Source organism: Sciurus vulgaris, assembly GCF_902686455.1.
Source record: "Sciurus vulgaris genome assembly, chromosome: 11".
NCBI classification, from domain to species: Eukaryota; Metazoa; Chordata; class Mammalia; order Rodentia; family Sciuridae; genus Sciurus; species Sciurus vulgaris.
The window spans coordinates 3,920,368-3,937,849 of NC_136472.1; the positions used below are offsets into that span (position 1 = coordinate 3,920,368).

The 17,482-nt window shown below is 56.1% G+C and overlaps 1 protein-coding gene across 3 annotated transcripts in view; it reads right to left on the minus strand.

The window, feature by feature from the left end:
* Window positions 1-16,549, minus strand: part of CARS1 (cysteinyl-tRNA synthetase 1) — a 58,510-nt gene extending 41,961 nt beyond the window's left edge. Inside the window, exons 1-6 of one of the 3 annotated variants that reach the window (XM_079104927.1) lie at window positions 16,452-16,549; window positions 6,807-7,055; window positions 2,604-2,695; window positions 1,517-1,605; window positions 775-871; window positions 363-461 (exon numbers count right to left, since the gene is read on the minus strand). In XM_079104927.1, coding sequence (XP_078961053.1) covers window positions 363-461; window positions 775-871; window positions 1,517-1,605; window positions 2,604-2,695; window positions 6,807-7,055; window positions 16,452-16,476 — 651 coding nt within the window. In that variant the 5' untranslated portion in view covers window positions 16,477-16,549. Of the gene's footprint in view, window positions 1-362; window positions 462-774; window positions 872-1,516; window positions 1,606-2,603; window positions 2,696-3,109; window positions 3,553-6,806; window positions 7,056-16,451 lie in introns of those variants that run through there. The other 2 variants (XM_079104929.1, XM_079104928.1) reach the window with 2 other exon arrangements.
* Between the last annotated feature and the right edge of the window lie 933 nt (window positions 16,550-17,482).

Below are 17,482 nucleotides of genomic sequence, written 5' to 3' on the forward strand. Positions count from 1 at the left end.
GACTATAACAGATTTTAAGCTCAGCACAGCTTCTGCATTTGGGCTGAAGGTAGCAGACTGGTCACGACCTCAACACTGAAACTGGACAGTAACGTTGTTAGGTCCTCTCAGGACCAAGTGTGGTCAGTAGCTTTCCCAGAAGCAGAAGGAAGGCCACCTCTCTCTACCCTGTCCCCACAAATCTGTCCTGCTCGCTTTCTCACAGGTCGTAGGCCACGTGTACCAAGACTCCAGAACCCTTGACAAAGTGGCCTTCACACTCTGTGAAGCTGTGGAGACAGGCTGCACCCTGGGGCAGTGACCTAGAGAGCCTAGTGCTGTGAGCGGGAGGCAGGGCAACATCCAGAGCGGGGCAGGCTCACCTTCAGAGCAGCACGAACGTCCTCCAGGAGTTGGGTGGCTGCTGGTTTCTGCTCCCGATACTGCTCAAACAAGAAGTTCTGCCGGGCCCTCCTGATGATCTGCAGGGGGAGGCTGGCTGTGCTCAGAGCCCACTCCCATCTGTGTGCAGCAGGCTGCTCTCACACACCACAGGGCACCAATGACACAGACACACTCAACCTGGTCCCTGAAGGTGCAGGGTTCTAGTGGCATCTACACACCTATGTAAATGTCCACACACTAGCATAAATAGTGTCAATTCATCGAGGGGATTCAAGTAAGGTTCACTAAGTCACTCCTGAGCTAGCTGAAACCTATGCCATGCTATTTACAGATGTGAAGTCCTGTCTCCTGTGGTGGTATCCATGTGATTCATCCGGAACGTTCCCCTACCTTGTCATCAATGTCTGTGATGTTCATGCAGTAGAAGACATCATACTGGAAGTAATCCTTCAACACTCTTCTCAGGATGTCGAAAGAGATGTAGGACCTGAACAGCGAACACACGCTTCCCATCAGCACATGCTGTACGTGAGCGTGGCACTACAGGAACATGCACAGGCTGAGCAGCCCTGAACTGAAAATCCAAAATGCTCCAAACCCAAAGTCTCTGTGCCTCCTCATGATGTCCCGAGCAGAAAGCCCACACCATGAAACTTTGTTTCACACACAAAACTGCAAAAAATACTACATAAAATTACCTTCAAGTTATGTGTATAAAGTGTATATGAAACAAATGAATTTCATGCTTAGACTTGGGTCCTATCCCCAAAATAGCTCATGACATAAATGCAAATATTTCAAAATCTGAAATAAAAAATGCTTCTGCTTCCAGGCACTTCAGAAAGGGAAATTTAACCTGTGTAAGTAAAAGGATTCTGTGGCCTCTACCCCAACAGCCACGTACTTTCCTCAAGCCACACCTGTGAACAGGTCAGGGTCACAGGCAACTTGGCCTCAGGTCTGAGTGTCATGGAAACTCCACACAGGGGACTGCAGAGCTGGAGGGACGAGGAAAACATGATGGCGTGTTGGAATGGAGTCCAAGACAACAACCGGGCTGGGGACACTGCCCCTCTGGGTCATCCCTAACCTTTCCACAGTGGGGTGGACCTGTGGTAGCGCTGGACCCTACCTGGCATGCCCCATGTGCGATGCATCATAGACAGTGGGCCCGCAGCAGTACCAGGTCACCTTTTTCCCATCTTGAGGTATGAACACGTCCTTGTTAGAAACGAAGGAGTGTCGTCACAAGAGATCCAAGAAACCGCGCAGGAGCACCCAGAGTAGCAACACACACCATACTGCTCACTTGGCTTTGCAGATTTAACATGCACTATTTTGTTTTACCACAAAGGCCACAGTAGTCTGTCTGGTAGGAGCCATAAGTATCCACGGCATCCCCTGTCCACTGACGGAGGCGGCTGGAGCCCCTTGCCACTGGGGTCCTGCCCCTCTTTGGAAAGGCTGCGTGTGCAACAACGGCAGCAAGCAGTCACTGCCCAAGTCGGGTGCTCACAGCCCACCACCTGTTCTGGTGCAGTCTCAAAGGACAGGGCTGTTGCTTTCCCCTTCAGAAAGGACAGTGAGGCCAAGAGCAACAGTGAGGCCCTGGAGCAAGCAGCCTGTGTGGCCAAGGTCTGTCATGCCTGACCATCCCAACACTTCCGGAGCTTTGTGGGGGCGTCATGACCAATGAGTTCCATAACAGGGTTGTGAGTGGGGTTGCACCTGCCCCCTGCCAGCTAAGCATGCTTGCTGATCGAAAATCCAGCCTTTTATGAACGCTCCAGCCACAGCCTGGCAGAGCCTGTGGGTTCAGCAGCAGCCCTGCCTTCTCCTCCACGCTACAGGCTCCCAGCAGTGCCCAGCAGTTACCCCCTTCTGCTCTGTTCAAGTGGTGCCCGCTGCAACCGCGGGTTCCGAAGGCACGCCAGCGTCTGGCCTGGCAGTGAATGACCTCAAACACTTGCCTACTCAGGGCAGTCTACACCCAGAAGCCAGCAGGCAGGCTTCCACAGCCACGTGTGAGGCGTCTAAGTTCCAGAGCACAGCTCTGCCCCCAGGCTGCACAGGCCACAGTACGGGAAGTACCAAAAGATCTGGACCTGGACGGAGGGAACTCTGGAGCCCAACATCGTGAACAGGAAAGTTGTCCCTTTACTAGGGCACAGGGCCATCCCAGCCCTGCCCCCAACACACACCATCTGACCCCTCTTTACCTTTTTCCGGGTGAGGCTGTTGTACAGGCGAAGCTTGCACGGCTCAGTCCCAGCTGGAGGGGACCACTGAGGCTGCACTCGCCGGCCTTTACCTGGGAGGCAGAACAGCAGACAGATCACACAGCAGCACCCCAAAACACAGGTCACCCACATCTCAGGACCTTGTTTCAACCATGAAACTATGATTTTCAATGAAACAACACTAAGTAATACAAATCTTCCAGGTTTTGTCCCCATTCTGCCTGAGTCCCAGTGACAACCTAAATCCCAGCAGGAACCCAGAATGCCATACATCCTGCTGTTCCCCAAATATGTACCTTCTGTTCACCACATGAGCTACTGTCCAAGGCCTATGGGTCAGGCAGGGCATGGGGCTGCCTGACCCTGCATGCTGCCTGACTGTGCATGGGCTACACCTGTTGCCACCTGGGCTGTCCCCATCTCCCAGGATCCCTCACCTGGACAAAATGAGTTTATGGGTGCTTTGTGGAACACAGGCTACCTACCTCCAAGCCTCTCCTTGTGGCCATGGCAGGTGAGGGAGGGAAGGGCCTCCAGCCCCTCTGCATCTCTGGCTCTGGCAGTGAGTGGCCAGCTGCCAGTGACGACCCTGTTGCTGAGCATGTTACAACCTCAGACACAACCCTGTGCTCCCTACTCTGGCCCCCCAGGCTGGCCCTTGCTGGCTCAGGCAGTCCCCATAGTCCAGTCCCGTCCCTTTCTCCCAGGCAGCCCATGTTCTCCTGCCTGCTCCTGCCACCATGTGGCACAGCTCTCCTCAACGCGTGCCCTGGGCCTGGGGCCCTTCCCACTAAGGCAGATGTCCTTCTTGCCTAGTGAGAGGCTGTCCTCGCTGTGCATGTCTGAGGGCCTGGGGAGGTGCCAGGAGAGACCACAGGCGATCCTTCACACCCTACAACCTCAGCCCGGTGCAGCTGACCTCAGAGCTCTGCCAGCTCTGGCACTCTGCTCTGCAGCATCTGCTCAGCCCCTCGGGGGAAGTCAGCTATCCTCTTCAGCCCTGCCCAAAGCGAGGCTCTGGGCTAGCCCTCTTGTGCGCACCTGTCCCCAGGCGGGACCTTGTTCTTGCTCACCTCCACTGGCTACAGAGAAGACCCTCAGATGGAAGGTCACCCTCCGCCCTTCTAGGCTGCACTGGGGGATTCATTTCTGTTCTCCCTCAGCCTCCTACACGGGGGTTCATCATGGGAAGTGGGTGCATCTGCTCACAGGCAAGACCCTGCACAGGCCACACTCAAGTGTCAAATGCAGTCATTTCCAGGTCCCTATCCTTGCCAATGCCATGCCAGCCAAGACAGAGGATTGATAACCAACGGGCTAACAGGGTAGGGGAGGGAGCCACCCCATGGAAAGGTGGTGGGAGGCCACAGAGAGATGGTGCTAAGCAGGAGCTCCTTTCCTAGGTGACTTCCAATGCAATCACAGGTGGTCACAGATGCCTATCATAGGACATCTCTGATAATATCAAGTGCTCGCTGAGGTCAAGCACAGTCTTATAGTTCATCTAAATACACCAAATGCCCTGGAAGGAAACTCTCACTCCCTGATCTGATGCTCAATTGCCACTTCATGGTTCTGCCACTCTCCATCCTCACTGAGACCCAGGAATTCCCAAACCAGGTACGCAGCTGCTCTGATGACCAGGGTTGCTGCCAGGGGTGTGGGCGTGGAAGGCTGATCCGAAGATCTGCAACGGCAGGCCGCCAGGGCCTCATAGCTGGTGAGAGGTTTCAAGGACATCTGGCAGAAAGAGATTCAGATTTGCAGAAGGGAAAGACTGGGAGTAGTTACACGAAAGCCTGTTTTTCACAAGTTAATGGACTCCCATTTATCAAGGGTCTTGGACCCCTGACTAGTGCCCCACAACCTAGTGGTCCTCATCAGTGTCCTTACCACCTTCCAGAGGTTATCAGCCTGTCCAGGTTCTCTCTGAGATGGTGAACATGTCTCCATTTGCTCCACAGACAGATCCAGCACCCTCAGGCAGGTACTGTCTGGAGAAACAGTGTCCCATCCTAACAGCACCAGTGACAACAGTCTTGGAAATGTGACCTGGGGTGACTGAAGGTGAAAGGACAGGAAGCCACCAGGAAACACCACAGCCCTGGGCAGAAGCTTGCATTGACAGCGGGCCTGGCAAGGAGCTCACCCAGAGGAACCACCATGAGGTAGAGGGTCACCCTCCTGGAAGAGAGCCCAACACTGAACTTGCATCTTCCTAAGGAGGCCTCAGTTGCCACCAGACCTGTGCCCTTCCTCAGTGAAGCCTACATGTGACCTTCCTGGGAGCTGGGAGAGGAGGGGGCTGAATGAGAGGAGCCCAGCTCCAAGTGAGGGCTCATCCAGCAAATTCAAGGCCCTGGGACTGAACAGGCCTCTGTGCTGGAGCCAGAAAGAGGAGGCTGGCAAGGTGTGGAGGAGGCAGAAGCAGCAGAGAGGCAGAAGCAGGCAGGAGGGGTCTGGCATCTGGCTTTTCAGGAAGCAGGTTGCAAGGGTGACTTTCTGAATCTGAGAGGACCCTCCCGCTGCTGAGGCACTCAGCCTTGGGGAGAAGCCGGGGAAGGTGCCTTGACAGCCAGATGTGGGCGTGTTTAAGGCACAGAATGGCCCATGGGGTACTGGCTTACGAGTGTGCTAGGAGAAAAGGTGGGCAGCTCCCAGGGAGCTGGGTCAAAGGAGAGAGTACACCCACCCAGGGACAGGACTTCAGAAGTGTCTGGACAGGGAAGCTGTTCTGATTCTTACAGCTACTACCAACCCAGGGGCAAGGCTGAGGATGTTGGTATCCCAGGAGTCTGGGGCCTGCCCCAAGCCACTGGACAGCAAATGGAAGCCCCCAGTTCCAGTCCCCACCTTCGCCTTCAGCAACCCCGGCTCAGGGCATGCGATGCTCAAGGGTGGGCCAAGCTAATGCACATCCTTTCTTGGCATGTGTGCTCCATTCTGCCTCAAAGGCTGCCTCAGTGATCAGGGAAGTGGACACAGGAAAGGCAGGACAGTCCCATTAGTGCTGTCTGCAGTCCATCCTCCACTCACCTAAGTCCCCCTGGAGCAGTCTTACTGGGCAGGGTGCAACTGCAGTAAGCGGCCTGCGCTCAGTAGGCCGTAAGGTCTTGGGGGAGCACAGCCCTCCTCTCCTTCCCAGCTGGATGGCAGTGTGTTCTGGCGAGGCCTGCCCTCCCAATCTCATCCTCCCCAGACCATGCTTTGGAAGACGGAGCATGGCAGGGTTAACACGATCAAAGCTCTGTGGAAAGGGTACCCGACACATAGATGTGTCACGCAGGCACACAGGCTACAGCAACCCAGATAGCACTCCCTCCCACCCTGTGATGGGAGGGTATTAGCAGCAGCATTATCCAGGAAACCAAGGCAAACCCCTACCTTTGGTGACTTGGCACCCCTCTGCCCCATGTAAAACAGGGACCTAGCAGAGGACTGGAGGCATGTTCCCAAGTTTGGAAACCCCCAGGAGGCTGTCAGTGGGGCCACCAGAAGGTAGCGCTCAGCCTGCCCTGCAGGAAGGAGGGTGCATGCACACAGTCACAGGCAGCCAGGTGCTGAAGGGCCTCAGGCCGCTATGGAAGGCAGCACCCTCAGCTTCCCAGAGAGCCCCCAACCGCCCAGGAACCTGAGCCCCAGGACTCTCAGCAGTGCTTCCCCCAAGATAAGAGCAGCCACACCCAGGGGCGTGAGCAGCACTGGCAGGATGCAGCTGAAGCCACATGGCGGACTTCATCACAAAGCACTCTCTGGTTCTTAAAAGCTCAGCACCACTTCATATAGCTTTAGGATTTAATGATACTACCTTGGGAGAAGAACACACTGCAATCTTATGGAAGTAAAGAAAAAACAAGTCGAGTCAGAGCCAGGCTAGGCTCCCCAGGATAGAAGCACACAGCCCAGCAAGCCATATGCTCCCTGGTGGCCCCTGGTCACTGCAGCCCTGCCATGCCAGCAACAAGAAGGTCCTAATCTTGAGGAACTAACTCCACAGGGTGGCTTCTATATTACCCAGTGAGCACGGCACCTGCCCTGCCAGGCCACCTGCTCAAGACCTGGGGTGGGGCTCCCTCCCACTGAGTGTCCACTGTTCCATGGCGCCACATGCCACAGGGGGATGGAGAACACTCTGGCCTTGGAATACAGACCCTACCGGCAGGGGCAGCAGCTGGTACTCACTTGCTTGGGGCCCACAGGCCTTGCCCTTGTCACAAGGGCCACCCAGGAGCGCTTCTATGTGCCTGAACCACCGAGTCACGTGGAAGAGCCTTGAGTCAGCGGGCAGGGCCGAGAGCTGCCTGAACACATCCACATCTGCCTGGGACAGTGTGTACCCCTGGACATAGCTACGCGTGCTGAGGTGCTCGTCCAGGGCCCGTGCCCTGGCTGCCTCGTCACTAATGCTCAGAATGGACCTGTAGTCGGCAGCTGCAAAGACAGAGGGCACAGGACATCAGGCAGAGGACATGTGACGTCAGGCAGGCAGAAGGCATGCAACACGAGGCAGGCTGGCAGAAGGCACCAGGCAGAGGACATATGATGGCAGGCAGGTGGGCAGAGGGCACACAACATGAGGCAGAGGACATAGGACATCAAGCAGGCACAAGAATGCTCAGAGCTGCTAGGCAGGAGTCAAGAGACCTGTGTCAAAACCCCTTCCTGGATGTCAACCATCCAGAAGAGGCAGATGCACAAGGGTTGCACACGGAGCAGGACAGCAGGGAACGGGGAGCCTGCTTCACAGGCAGGGTTTCCTCCGTGGAGCTGCGGCGGGTGTGTGGAAGCTGCTCCTGGCAGCACAGTGCACTGAGGGCCCTTGGGCTGTGCACTTCAAGACGGTTCATTGTTATGTGCTTTCCACCACTAATTATTTTTTAATTTATTTTATTTACTTTTTTCTTTCAATGCTGGGGATTGAACCCAGGGCCTTGTGGTTAACAGGCAAGCCCTCTATGAACTGAGCTATCTCCCCAGCCCATACCCAGTTCTTTTAACGTTTTATATTTCAGACAGGGTCTCACTAAGTTGCTGCGATTATACTCAAACTTGCAATCCTCCTGTCTCAAGTCCTCAGTTGCTGACATTACCGTGTGTGCCACTGTGCCCGCCTCCCCTCTATTTTTTTAAAAATATTTTTTAGGGCTGGGGATATAGCTCAGTTGGTTGAGTGGTTGCCTCACATGCACAAGGCCCTGGGTTCAATCCCCAGGACCACCCAAAAAAAAAATTTTTTTTTTAGTTGTAGATGGATACAATTCCTTTATTTAATTAATTTATTTTTATGTGCTGAGGACTGAACCCAGTGCCTCACACGTTCCAGTCAAGCACTATACCACTGAACCACAACCCCAGACCTCAATTTTTTAAACTCACAACAGAAAATCAAAAAAAAAAAAAAAAAAAAAAAAACCCAAACCCCTTTCCCTCAGGTGCCTCCCCTGCAAGAGGAGGAGGGGTGGGGGATGAGGCATGGTGAGAACCCCGAGCTCCCGGCACAGGCTGCGTCCTCCACACCCCTGTACGGAGATGACCAGAGCCATTGTGGTTTCCAGCAGCCACATCCCCAGGATGACTCCAGCCCACCTGAGAAGGCTGGCCCTGCCCTAGAGCACTGACTACAAAGGACTGCACCTGCCGCCGCTCAGGACCAAGCACCATGCTTGCAGGAACCGCCAGAAGGGCACCGTGGCCAGCACACCCAGTGCCCTGCAGCCCGCACGCGGGCCAGCCCTCTGTCGTTTCCACTTGGCCGTTTGCGCTTTCCCTCCACCCCGTCCTCCATGCTGCAAGTCCCTGCTTTCAGCTCTTCTCCCTGCTATCCTCGTCACCCAGGGAAGACGTCTCATTGCTGTAGCAAATGTCTGGCTGCATTTACCTTTAACGTGACAGGCTGGGGATTAGAAGCTGCCACCAGACCCAGTCTCCCTAAGCAGAGGCAGAACAGGGAGGTCGTGCCAGGCCCCTAGGCCAGGGGCCTGTCCCAGCCCATGAGGCAAGCCATACTGTCACTGGCTCTTTGTGGTACCAAATCCGCGGATATTTGTCACTGCCTGCAGCAACAATCTGCACAGGTCTTATGGGTGGTGGACTGGAAACTGAGCTACTTCTATCTCTGAGCTGCTTCCTTACTTGCTTGTTCATGGAGGATAGAGAAAATAAGGCTTACTTGCTTTGAGAGGAGAGAGAGAGAGAGACTTTGCTTAAGAGAGAGAGACTCCACTTTCAGAGATATCTATATCTTCTTAGTTTTCTGCTGCTTCTTAAAGGTGCATCTGCATCCTGTGAACTAAAGGTGTGTCTACCTAAGGTGCTTCTTAGTGACACGTCCGGCGTACTGCGATCTGCCTATCTGTGATCTAGAGGTGTGTTCTCAATTCTCCGCTTTGTGATCTGCCTTCCGCCGCTGCCTGCTGCTTCTCTCTGCTAGCTGCTTCTATCTGCTTGCCGCTTCTTCTTCCTTTCTGCTAGTGGCTTCTCTCTGCCTCTTGCTGCTAGCTGCTGCTCTGCTTTTTTCTGCCCGTTTGTATCACCTCCAGGAGGCGGAGAGCAGGGCCACGCCTCTCATGCAAAGATTAAGCAAGAGGCTAGACGTCGGAGTAGGCACCATTAGGAGTGCTCGAGAACACATGTGCATGCGTTGTGTGCGTGGACGATAAATCACCTGCGTGTGCTTATGTCAATTAACCTCCTCACTGCTGACAACCTCTGGCTGACTGCCAGGCGCCATCCTGGCGCCGTCTGCATGGCACAGCCCCCAACACTATACCAAACCCATCTCCTCCTGGTCATTTCATTTGCCTAGGGACCTGCAGGAAGAGGACTAGGCTCGTCCCCTTACACCTCGCACCTGGCCAACAGCTCAGGTGCCGAGCACATGCCAATCATCTCTCCCCATGCTGCCCAGTTGCCTCACCCTGTGAGGTCACCTGGGTCAGTGCAGGATGCAGGGCAGAGCAGCCGTGGGGGAAGATGTCCATGTCTCTCCCTGCTCCCTCCCAGCTGCCTCACCCTGTGAGGTCACCTGGGTCAGGGCAGGATGCAGGGCAGAGCAGCCGTGGGGGAAGACATCCACGTCCCTCCTTGCTCCTCCACCTCGTGCTTGCTGTGCTGCCCAGAACCAAACCCACGCTCCTGAAGCAGACAGTACACGTGTGAGGAGACTGTGACCACAGGCCACTCTCACGTGTTCTGCTGTGGGAGCCCTTCCCCCAATTCCTGCAGATGGAACTTCCTGGAACACCAAGGTGCCAATGAGGATGGGCTCAAACGAAGCCCAAAGCTGTGGTGGCAGAAACCACCCCAGGCCTGAGCTGGGTCTTCACTCCGGGTCCTCCCGTGGCCAGTGCCCTACCCCAGACCCTCAGCAGGTGTCCCAGAGCCCCAGCTGCTCCTCTGCAGGAATGGTGTGGGAGCCAGGTGAAAAGGCCTTGAACTCTCCATCTGGATGTTGTGCCCACCAGGTTTCCCAGAAGCACACCTGCTGGGGCCATGACCAGTTCTGCAGGTCACCCTGCTTCCCTCCACTGCAGAGCCACATCCCACCTGACACCAGCAAGACAGCTACCCGCTCCATGCCGCCACAGGCACCTAGGGCTGGGGTGCTCCTCTCAGCCACACTGAGCCACAGCCCTTTACAGACTCTCCTTCTGGAGAGCCACAGGTGACCCACCAGACCACGGCCACCTTCGCCCGTGCCCAGACCCCAGGCCCTTACCATGGCTCCACCTCTCGCCTCAACTCCGGTGGCAGGCACCTGCCCCACAGCAAGCCTAGCCCTTTCCTGCTGAGAAGCACAGGGTCACATCGCCATCCCCCCAAAGCCTCACCTCACAGTGGCCTCACTCTGGTCACATGGCCCCACATGCTGCCTTTGGGGGACACCCCCCCAGATGCCCCCAGGCTCCTCACTTCCTTTGGAGTTTGGCTGGGGCCAGCTCCTCCTCTGGGCCGAGCACTCCCTGCTCCACAAGTCCCCTGCCCTGGGCCTGGTCCTTCTGCTCTCCCCAGGACCCCACGTGGGCTTTAGGGAGCAGCCCCTTACTCCAAGTCCCGGTCAGTCACATGGGAATTCCATGTACAGCGAAGGAACTGCCCTGCCTGGTGGGGACTGACAGGACCCCTCTTCCCAACTACAGGCGGTCCCTGCTGTGGCCGTCCTCAGCACCACCAACCCTAAACAAACAGGAGACTGCAAAAGTTCTGGCAGGGAACTTCTAGTTCACCCGGATCTTCCCCCCACAGCCTAGCAGCCTGTTAAGTGGCACTATAAGGGGACACATAGATGAGGGCAGGATATGTCACATTCGTCAACAAACAGGCAGCCGGCATAGGGGGTTGAGCAAGGAGGGCTGGTTAGGGATCCCGCTCCCCAGCTTAGGCACATGCAGGAGAAGAAAGAGAAGGTGGGGGTTCTGGGGTTTATGAAAGGGCAAGACACCCACTCCCCCGAGGAACCCAGCTCTGGGCCCTTTCTCTCTGGAGAGGTCTGCTACCTCTGTCCCTCTCTTAAACGAAACTTGCTTTCTACACTTGCCTTGGCATCTCTCAAGTGTGCAATCTTCAACACCGGGAGCAAGGGCCCACTCCTGATCTCCAGACTGCTGTCAGTACCAGCAGCGTTCGCACTTATGACAAAGCAGTTCACCAGAGAACCTGCCTGAACTGTGGACAGCACCGGAGAAGCCGCGTCCCCCAGGGCTCCAGCCACCACTCAGAAACTACTCTCCTGGGGCGACACTCCACACACGGCGGTGTGAGATACTAAGGACGGGTTCAACCATGGCCAGAGGGAGCTGAGTGAGGTGACAGCACCGCGGGGGCAACAGCACTCAGGGGGCTTGGGTCCTGCCCACCCTCGCCGTGGCAGGCATCCGCAGGCCCTTCTCACACTCAGCGTTCCCGGGGATAACGATGACGACGACAGGGACCCCCAAACAGTGACAATGGCCATCTGTGACTCAATTTCCCTCTTTCTTCACAGCTCAGAGTTCCTACACTGATACACCCAGCATACAGTACTTTGTGAGAAAAGCGTGCACAGCATCCTCACAACTGGGGCGGCTTCAGAGCACTAAGGAAGGGGCTCCAGGCCAGCGAGGCGCTGGGGGAGGCTGCAGGGGCCAGGCCCAGCCCCCAGGCAGGCACCTGCCTTCCTCCTGTGGAAATCACTCATAACAGCAGCCACCTCATAAAGCTGTGGAGTACTAAGTGAAATTACACTTATAAAATGTTTGAAAACTGCCTGGCATACCACCAGCACCCAGCTGCCGTCATTATCGTAATCACTCCTGCATTATGATGATCATTACCGAGGCAGTTACTCCAGACAGCTCCCGGAGGCACTTCCAGGATCACACCTCTTTCCTAAATGCGCCCTGTGGAGCAGCCCAGGCCACAGGGGAACTAGGCCAGTAGGGAGAAGCCCCTCAGGCCAGTAAGTCGGCCAGGGACGCTTCCACCAGGTGGTTGTTCGGTTAATTACAGCAGCTGCATTTGGGTGTGTCTGGAGGAAACAGAACAGGTCAGCTTTCAAGGGGTGGTGGGTCTGAGTCAGACCCTCAGTCTGATGCCCGGTTAGATGGGAACCTAGGGAGCAGGCAGTCCTCCCCCACCCGGCACCCGCACACCTTTGCCCAAACTCCTGCTGTCTCCAGGGGAGGGGACGTCTACCACCAGGCAACAAAACACCTCAAAGGACAGAGAAGCTGAGGGCGGGGATGGTGACTATGGCAGTCTACAGTAGTGGAGTCCTTAGAAAGCACTTACCAAGACACACCAATGCACAGGGCCTGAACCCAAATCACATCAAACATGCGCATTCCTGACGTACAAAGGGGCATCCCCTCCCTCTCAGCTCCCTCCCACTTGCCCTTCAGGTTGCTCTCTGTGCATCTGTTCCTGCCACCCCTCCCCTGAGGCTCTCAGCCTTTCGAACCACAGCCCATGCTCTGCAGCATCAGCAGTACCTGGGACTCCTTGAAGGAAGCCACACCCTCCGGCCCATCTGAGACCTGCCAGTCAGAACCTCTGGGGGCGGGCCCAGCAAGCAGCAATGAAACAAGCTCTGGTGGGCTCCTGCGCTGGCCCCAGAGCCCTCAAATTCCAGTGCCCTAAGGAGCCTGGAGGAGCAGATGGGTGGCCTGCTAACTGCAGACCTGACCACAGGTCTGTGCTTAGTACACCTCCAGGGAGGTCAGCCTCAGCCTGGCAGGGTCTGAACCCTCCTGTGCTCTCAGCCCTCCACCCTGAACACCCCCTGCAGACGGCTCCCTTTCTGTGACCGCTCCCCTCAACCTCTGGGGCGCCTTCCGCAGCTGCTTTCTCCAGCTCCAGCCTATTCCTAGGGGCTCCCCATGCCACAGCGCCTCTGGGAACTGAACAGGGGACTGGAAAACACTGACCTTCTGTATGAGTCCTGGGGAGGACAGGCACAAGCTCCATCTCCTTGGAGGCAATGCCGCCCACTCCGATCCAAAGCCTCAGCCCGCACCTCTCACCTGCGTGGGCACTCATCACAGGTGGGCCCCAGGCATCATCCTTCCTCAGGGAATGCACCACTGCCTCCCTCCTTCCTGAGGTGACTGGCCATTAGGAGTACCCAACCTCCTCACCACCAAGACAAGGAGGGATGACCACAGGAAGGTACCACACAAGTGCTAGAAAAGGCGTGGTGCCCACCAAGAGTACCCGCCTCTTATGACCCTACATACTTGGGAACATGGAATCCTGAGGTCATTGATTAGCGAATATTTGTAGCCTATAAATAGGCACGTTTCACTCTGCTTTGGGAAACAGAAAAGCATGTGAGTTCCGTTTACCCACCTTAACACACTCAGATCTGGAGCCTTCCGGTTACTCAGAACAGCATGCGCCAGGTGACACAGTATATCCTGCTGCCATCAACCTGCCCAGGGGACCCTGGCTCTGCCTCTGGCTAGCTATGAAGACATGGGACTCCTCACTTGACCTCTCTGGACCTCAGGGTTCCATTCTTCTGGAAAATACAGCAGCACCTACTGCAAAGAGCTGCTCTGACAGCTGCAAGGGAGGACAAACAGGTGTTTAGGACAGCGCCAGACTGATGCATGCTGGGAAGTGCTGGCTGGGTTAAGATTATGATGACCTTTCTAGTCTGTGTAAAATTTAAGCTAAGTCTGACCTATGAAAAGCCACCAAAGTGGGGTCCTGAGTCTGCAGGAAAAGGCCCTGAAATGAGTTACATCCACCTCAGAGGTTCTGGGATGAACCATCCTTGCAGGCCCCACTCAGCACTGGGCTTGCACCAGGACTATGGGATAGACTGGGACCCACGTGATCAAGAGGGAGACGCCATGTTCTCAATCAACTTCAGGAAGAGAGTCCAGAAAAGGGGGCCTCCTTGAAAAATCTGGGAAAATGGTCACTTTCAATGACCCCAAACTTGGGAATAAAAAACAATCCAAAATGGGAAACATGACATGAAGAATGTCTGTTTGTGATGTGAGGGTTTCATGACTTCACTTGATTTCCTCTTTCCTCAAAGAAGGACCCATGCTCTTAGGCAGAGTACCAGTCAGAACCGGGGCCCTATAGCTTCAGGCTGAGAAAGTCTACCTGCTGCCAGACATGTGGGGTTCATCTCCACTGACAGAGCAATTTCCAGAAATAAGCCAAATCCCATAAGATCTGGAAGCCTAAAGTTCTGAAACAACTAAAAAATGAACAAACATGAAACAAACAAAAACCCCTCTGATATGGTTTGAACATATGAGGTGTCCTCCACAAGCTCATGCATGAAACAATCCAAGAAGGTTTAGGGGAGAAATGATTGGATCATAAAGTCTTAACCCAATCAGTGAATTAATGTCCCAATGGGATTAACTGAGTGGAAACTGAAGGCAGGCAGGGTGTGGCGAGAGTTGGTGGTCACTGGGGGCATATCTTTGGGGTATATGTTTTATATCTGAAGTCTCTGCTTTCTGATCATCATGTGAGCTGCTTCCCTCTGCCACACTCTTCTGTCATGATGTTCTTCCTCACCTGGAGCCCCAAGGAGTGGAGCCAGTTCTCTATGGAGTCAGACCTCTGAAACCATGAGCCCTTAAACTATTCCTCCTCTACAATTGTGCTGGCCAGGCCTATTAGTCACAATAGCAAAACACCCCCATTCTAGCACAAACACACACATTTAAACTGAAGACGTGGGTTTTAGCTTTGCACATACATGGCACATATTATGTCAGACACTGTCCTGAGACCTTTATGTCTATGAGCTTACTACCCACAGTCCCTCCCAGATGGACACCATCACCCTGTGCTGCTGTCAGGAGGCACAGAGCTGGGATTCCAGTCTTGCCAAGTGGGCTCCAGGGGTGAGCGTTTAGGCTTGCTGCTGTTCTACAGGAGTCTGGGTGGACTTCTAAGGGCTGTTAACTCTGGGGCATGTGGAGATGGTGCTGGAATCCAGGCACACCAGTTGAGTGGAATGCAGCACAGCTCTGCTACCAGGCACACAGGACAGACAGCCCTGTCATCTGGGTGCGCCACATCATTGGGTTTCCAGGGTGGTCAGGTCCACCTGCCTAGAACCCAGTGGAGGTCTCAGGAACAAGGGATACCACAGGATGACCTACACTGGGTCAGGGAGAGGAGATATCAGAACCACAACTACTTTTCACCAGCAGAGAGAATAAAACCAATGCCAAGAATGTTTCCTTTGGAAAGTCTGCTCTGGACAGTTAGGATTTTGGGCCACAGTCTCTTCCAGCACCTTCAGAAGGAACAGTGAGAAAAGAGGCACTGCTCTTCAGAGATCTGACTGCCAAGGCTCTGGTCTACCCCTGGTGACATGAGTGACCTGGGGGAGCTGACAGAGCTGCCTCCTCAGAGAGCCTCCCAGGTTGGCAATAAAGTGGGCAGTAATGCTCTGACTAGGCAGACTAATGGTGACTGCTGGCTCAACCCAAGATGAAAGACTTGGTAAACTCCAAGCTGTTTTATGTGTGTATACATGTAGCTCTGGCTTCCTTTGACCCATTTCCCTAAGCACCAACCTCAGGTGCCCTTCCGCCCACCTTGCTGGGCAGAAAACCAAAACAACCCTTGAGACTTTGCCCGCCCCCAGAGTCCCGCTGGGGTAGGAGGGGATGAGGTCTGCTGAGGCACCAACTAGAAACAGGCTGTCTGACTCTGGGCTACCTCCCCAATTGGGTGTGCAAGGAGACCTCCTGCATCCCAACTAGGAAACTGAGAGTGGGAGGGCGTGCCTTCACTGGCGGGGGTCGGTGGCTGTCAGGCTGCTACTCCAGCCTGAGAGAATTCTGAGGACCACTCCTCAAAACCCAGGCCCCCAGTGCCAGTCCTGGGGACCCAATGCCCTGGAACCTGGGCCTCAAGACTGCTCGCCCCTGGAACTCACTACCTGCTCTGGAGACACCCACTGCTTCAGGGACTGGTCACTGCCTACCTTGGAGATTCACTGTCCACTCCAGGTCCCACTGCCCTCAGATCCCAGGCGGTACACTGGCCATTCCAGGCCCCGTCAGAGCCCGGCTGAACGCTGCCCGCCCCTGGCCCCATGGCCCTCAGAGCCCCACAGGAGGGTGTCCACCCCAGGGCCCCTGCCCTCAGAGACCTGCTGGACGCTATCCATCCAGAGACTCCCGCCACCTTCAGAGCCCCGCTGGACGCTGCCCGCCCCGAGCCCCCTGCCCTCAGAATCCCGCTGGACGCAGCCTGCCCCAGATTTTCCTGCCCGCCCCGAGCCCCCTGCCCTCAGAACCCCGCTGGACGCTGGCGCGCCGCCCGCAGTCCCCTCCGCGCCCCTTCACGCGGCGCGCCTCTCACCCTGCTCTCCGGAAGAACCTGCCATCGCTGGGAACCCAGGACCCGCGGCCGCAGCGACAGACGCTTCCCAGAATCTGATGCAACCACCGCCCCGGAAGTCCCGCCCACCCGGCCGCCTTCCGGCCGCCGCGTAGCTAGGCAACGCGCGCTCCGACGCCCCGCGCGGGGCATGCCGGGAGGCCGGCGTGGGCGGCGCGGCTGCGCGGCTGCGCGGCTGCGCGGGCGGAACCGCGGGCTGCGGGACGCCGTGAACCCACAGCAGCGTGGGACCCGGACGAGGTGGCGCGGGCGGACTGCGGCCGGGGAGGGCGGCCTGGGCGGGCGCGCCGGGCGGGGCCCACGTGCTGCCGACCCCGAGGAAAGCCAGCTGGGCGGTCTGCGGTGGCCGGGCGCTGGCCCGGGTGGCCGGCCGGGCTTTGGAAGCTGCAGGGCTGTAGGGAGCGGGCTGTGCTGTCTGCCGAGAGTTTCTCCGTTTACGCAGCAGCGGTTAGTGCTGGGTCAGTCCCTCCGAACACCGGTGCCAAGGGAGGCGGGCCCCTCGTCGCCCAGCGCAGCCGTAAGACAAACCGATGGATGGTTCTTTGGTGGCAGCAGAAAGTCACCAAACTTACCGCCTTCGATCGGGAGAGCTGGGACACACACGCCTATCAAAATCAACGCCGGCCGCAGGAGCTTAGCGGCCCCGTCGAGCTCACCTCCTTACTCAAAGGGAGGAGCACCCCGAGTCAAGCCCTGACCAGGCTAGAGCTTCTGTAGGCCGTTTGGCCTTGAGGCCCCGGCAGTGCCGGTCACACACGAGTCTGATTAGAAGGGGGTGGGGTTCACATAAGCCGGAGAACTGAGCCCTGTGTCCTAAAGGAAGCCAGCATCCTTACTCCACCTAGAGTCACCTGAGGCCACGTCCAGTTGCTCAAAGGCAGTTGGAAGAGACGCGGACATCTTCAGGCTTCTGGGACAGCTGTAACTAGAACAGGTGACCCCCCCTTGCCTTCAGAAGGAAGGGCCATCTCCTTAGTGATTTCCCTTTGTAG